A 3,662-nucleotide genomic window follows, 5' to 3' on the forward strand; every position below is an offset into this window, starting at 1 on the left:
TTAAAACCACAACACCCAGTAACTAGGCTGCAGTTGCTATCCCACACTAGGAAGTGGTTAGGGAACAGGAAAAAGGAGAGGCTGAGTCCACTTCAGTACCATGGCTTTGGCAGGCTCTGCCTGCTGCAACAGGAATGTGTGTGCACAGGCCTGAGCTCAGCACCAGGCAGGATGTCTGTCAGAAGCCGCAATGACTCTCCCCAAAGAAGGGAGAGACGGACCCTTCAAAGCCTCTGAGCCCTACACTGCTACTGGTTTTCACAGAATTACTTACTGGTGGGAAAACCATTTGGCAGAGAGCTGGGTCCTTCAAGCCCACAGGGACCAACCTCCCAAAGGCAAAGATGGCAGGGAAGAGGGCAACACTGGGGATGGAGGCGAGACCCACATCCTACAGGGACATAAAGACCTCTGCTGCCAGCCAAACAGCTTTCCACACATCTGACAAGCAGCCACCACGCCATAGGGCCCCACCCCTTATGCGCACACACACACACACATACATATATACATATAGGTCAGGAGGCAGGACACGTGGCAATCAAGAAGCAACAGACGCTGCTTGTCCTGCTCTGGGTGGGGAAGGGGTTCTGGCCACTGCCACCAGCACACAAGGAGGCGGCAGATAAGGTGACAGTGGCCAGGAGGGCCCTGGAAGGAGAGGTGCGTGCTACCTGAATGTACACTGTTGGGGACAGAAAAGGGACAGCAAAGAGGTGTCTCTGGCTGGTGACTGGGCTGACTGCGGCTCTCACCTTCTTTTTTCCCCGTTGGTCCTGCAAGGAGAGAATAAGCAGGAAAAACAGCACCAGCTCCCTCAGTCTCACCTCACAGGGAGAGTGCTCCAGCCTCCAGCCATCCTGGAGCCCCTCTGCTGACCTTCCACCAGTTTGTCCATAGCTATCTTGTACTGGGGGGCCCAAAACCAGAGGCTGCATCTGGATGCAGGCTAACAAATGCTGAGTAAAGGGAGATAATTCCTGCCCCACAATGGCCCAGGCTCCGCTGTCAGGGCAGGCTGCCTCCAGAGGCTCCCAGGGCCTTTTCAGCAGAGCCCAGCCCCAGCTTGCACTGCCACAGCGGGTTCCTCTTTCTTCAGCACAGTTTGTCCTCATTGACTTTAAGCTAATGTCCCTGCTGGTCCATTCCAAGTCTGTCTACTTCCCCCTGAATAGCAGCTCTGCCCTCAACTGTCTACTTCCCAGTCTGGCAGCACCTACAAACCCGATGTGAGTGCCCTCAGCGACATTAATCTACCATTTTAAGATGTAAATTTGTGAAGCATTCTAATTTTTAAATAGCTTTGAGGCTTGTCATTTGATACGTGGGAAGTAAAGAGCAACCAGAGGTCAGGCAATGTTTTCCTATCCCATTTCAGGAGACTCAACCAAGTACATTCAAGGAGTCCTCTCATTCTCAGAGAGTGGGGTTTTGCATTACCAGCAAGCTGGGAGGAGAGAGAATGAGGCTTTCAGAACCTCTCCTTCAGCACTTCAGATTCACTGTCACAAAGAAACAGAAACAAAAAACATTCAGGAGAGAGAGACAGGCAGGCCACTGCATGGGCAAGAGTCTGAACACAGTTCTGCACTTACATGAGAAAAAAATGAGTCCTGCATTAGTGTAAAATAAAATAATTACACTAATATATATATACGCCATCTCTAGAAAGCTAGTATTACTTCCAAATTGTCTTTTTGCAAGTTACCTGTGTTGTTTCTGACTACTTCTCAATCAGGAACTTTACATAAGCTGTATTAGTGGTCCTGGGGAGTTAAATTTTAAAGTGGTTATAATGGCTTTTACGCACAGGGAAGGAGATGAGCCTGCTGGGGATGTGAAGTATTGTTTAAACTATGTATAAAAACTTACTGTCAGAAGCAGATATAAGACAGAACAGTGGGGTCATGTCCTGCAGCAGTTCAATGCAGCAGCTGAGACTCTGCAACATCAACATGTTTAAGAAACCCTTGAGGTTTTGTTTAAAAAAAAATATATATACTCTGCTGAATTCAGGATTATCTTTCTTTATCTTCAGTTTTCCATGTTCTGTGCAATTGCCTGCTGAGACAGAATCACACCTTTTTTTGTAGCTCATCAAGACACATTATCTGAAACAACTGAAGAACTCAAGTACAAGGGCATTAACCGAGTATTTCTCACTGGTTCTTTCACTCCCAATCACGTCAATAATGTCTACTTGCTGCCAGAGTTAGGTTTCAAAGCTAATACCCTGTCAAAATAAGTGGCACTTTACAACTCCCATAGCAATCAGTTTTTGTTCTGTAGACACTCTTTGCAGATGTAGCCCGGAAGAAGGGGGAAAAAAAACAAAAGGTCTCAAATTTGCTTAGAATTCAGCAAATTTGACAGCCACAAATGAAGTGCATCAAGCTTCGCCAGCCAGCCTTTGGTTTATAATCAGCAATTGTTTCAAGCTTTTTTCAAAAAAAAAAAAAAAAAAAAAAAAAAAGTCAGGATGAGTCCCTAAAATCCAAACACACTCGAGTATCTATTTGCAAGAACTCCTAAAAGGAGAAAAACAGAACATTGGCTGCGGCTAATCACCTTATATACACATCTTAAGACTAGCAGTGGCACTTGCACCAAGTTCTCATTTACAATTTCTCTTAGAAATCGTGGGTTCTCATTTCCTCTTTTTATGCAATAAATTTTTGCTTTCTAGTCAGGAACCACAGCAACATTTTTAGGAGAAACTTAGTTGGGCAGCTGCAGGTGAGCAGTTACTCAGGCTAGTGCAGCGGGAGAGGGAAAGGTGATGGTAGAGCAAACCACAGCCTCTACCTACAGCTGCAGGGACCATACTTGAGGGGTACAAGGTTCCCTACAGAACATCCCTTGTCCCTACCAACCCCTGGCGGTATATTCACACTGAGTTTGTCATGTTGGCATTTTGTTCCTAAATTCTGGTTCCTCAATAAGCCACACCACCCCTGTAACAGTCAGCTGCTTCTGGTAGGGAGGCCGTAAAGGCAGAGGAAGGGGGCTGAAAGAACATTTTTAGGTACAGTCCTCATCCACAGTCCTGGACAAAGGCAGCACTGTGCCACCAGCCATCTCCATATCCTACCAAGCCCATCACGTACCTACGGGCAGCTGGGTGCTCTCCACAGCCGTGGGCAAAGGCAGCACCACACCACCCACCACCTCCATACCCCATCATCATCCTGCAGGCAGCCAGAAGCTCCCCACAGCCACACCCAAAGTCACCTCCCCACCACCCACCATCTCTGAACCCCATCACAGCCCTACCAGCAGCTAGAAAATGCCCAAACAGGGTATGCCCCCCACCTTAAGATACAAAGTCCCTCAAAAAGAAAATTTCTGATTCATGATCCCTTTGTCTGGTTCTTCCAGTTGGTGCTGTCTTTTTTGGTAACCTTTTTGGGTTGTTCCTTGCTGTTCTTGTTGATTTATGTCTCTTTTAATGTATGCATTCATATATCTATGTGATACACACACATATATCCATATATATATAGAAATGCACATATATAAAATGTACCTATGAATAAATCTGAGATGGGCACAGAGGAACCCAGGGGGGTGGAAGGCACCAGGCTGGGTGCTGCAGGGCTCCCCTGGAGCCACCTCTTATCTTGGCCCAGGACAAAACAAGAAACAAAAAAAACCTTACATAA

The 3,662-nt window shown here is 46.8% G+C and overlaps 1 protein-coding gene across 1 annotated transcript in view; it reads right to left on the minus strand.

Moving 5' to 3' along the window:
* LOC104467579 (glucose 1,6-bisphosphate synthase-like) overlaps window positions 1–3,174 on the minus strand; it is a 23,839-nt gene extending 20,665 nt beyond the window's left edge. The window contains exon 1 of the mRNA XM_010081406.1: window positions 3,108–3,174. Coding sequence (XP_010079708.1) covers window positions 3,108–3,174 — 67 coding nt within the window. The remainder of the gene's footprint in view (window positions 1–3,107) is intronic.
* Window positions 3,175–3,662: the final 488 nt, after the last annotated feature.

Source organism: Pterocles gutturalis, unplaced genomic scaffold (assembly GCF_000699245.1).
Source record: "Pterocles gutturalis isolate BGI_N339 unplaced genomic scaffold, ASM69924v1 scaffold24464, whole genome shotgun sequence".
Lineage (NCBI taxonomy): Eukaryota > Metazoa > Chordata > Aves > Pterocliformes > Pteroclidae > Pterocles > Pterocles gutturalis.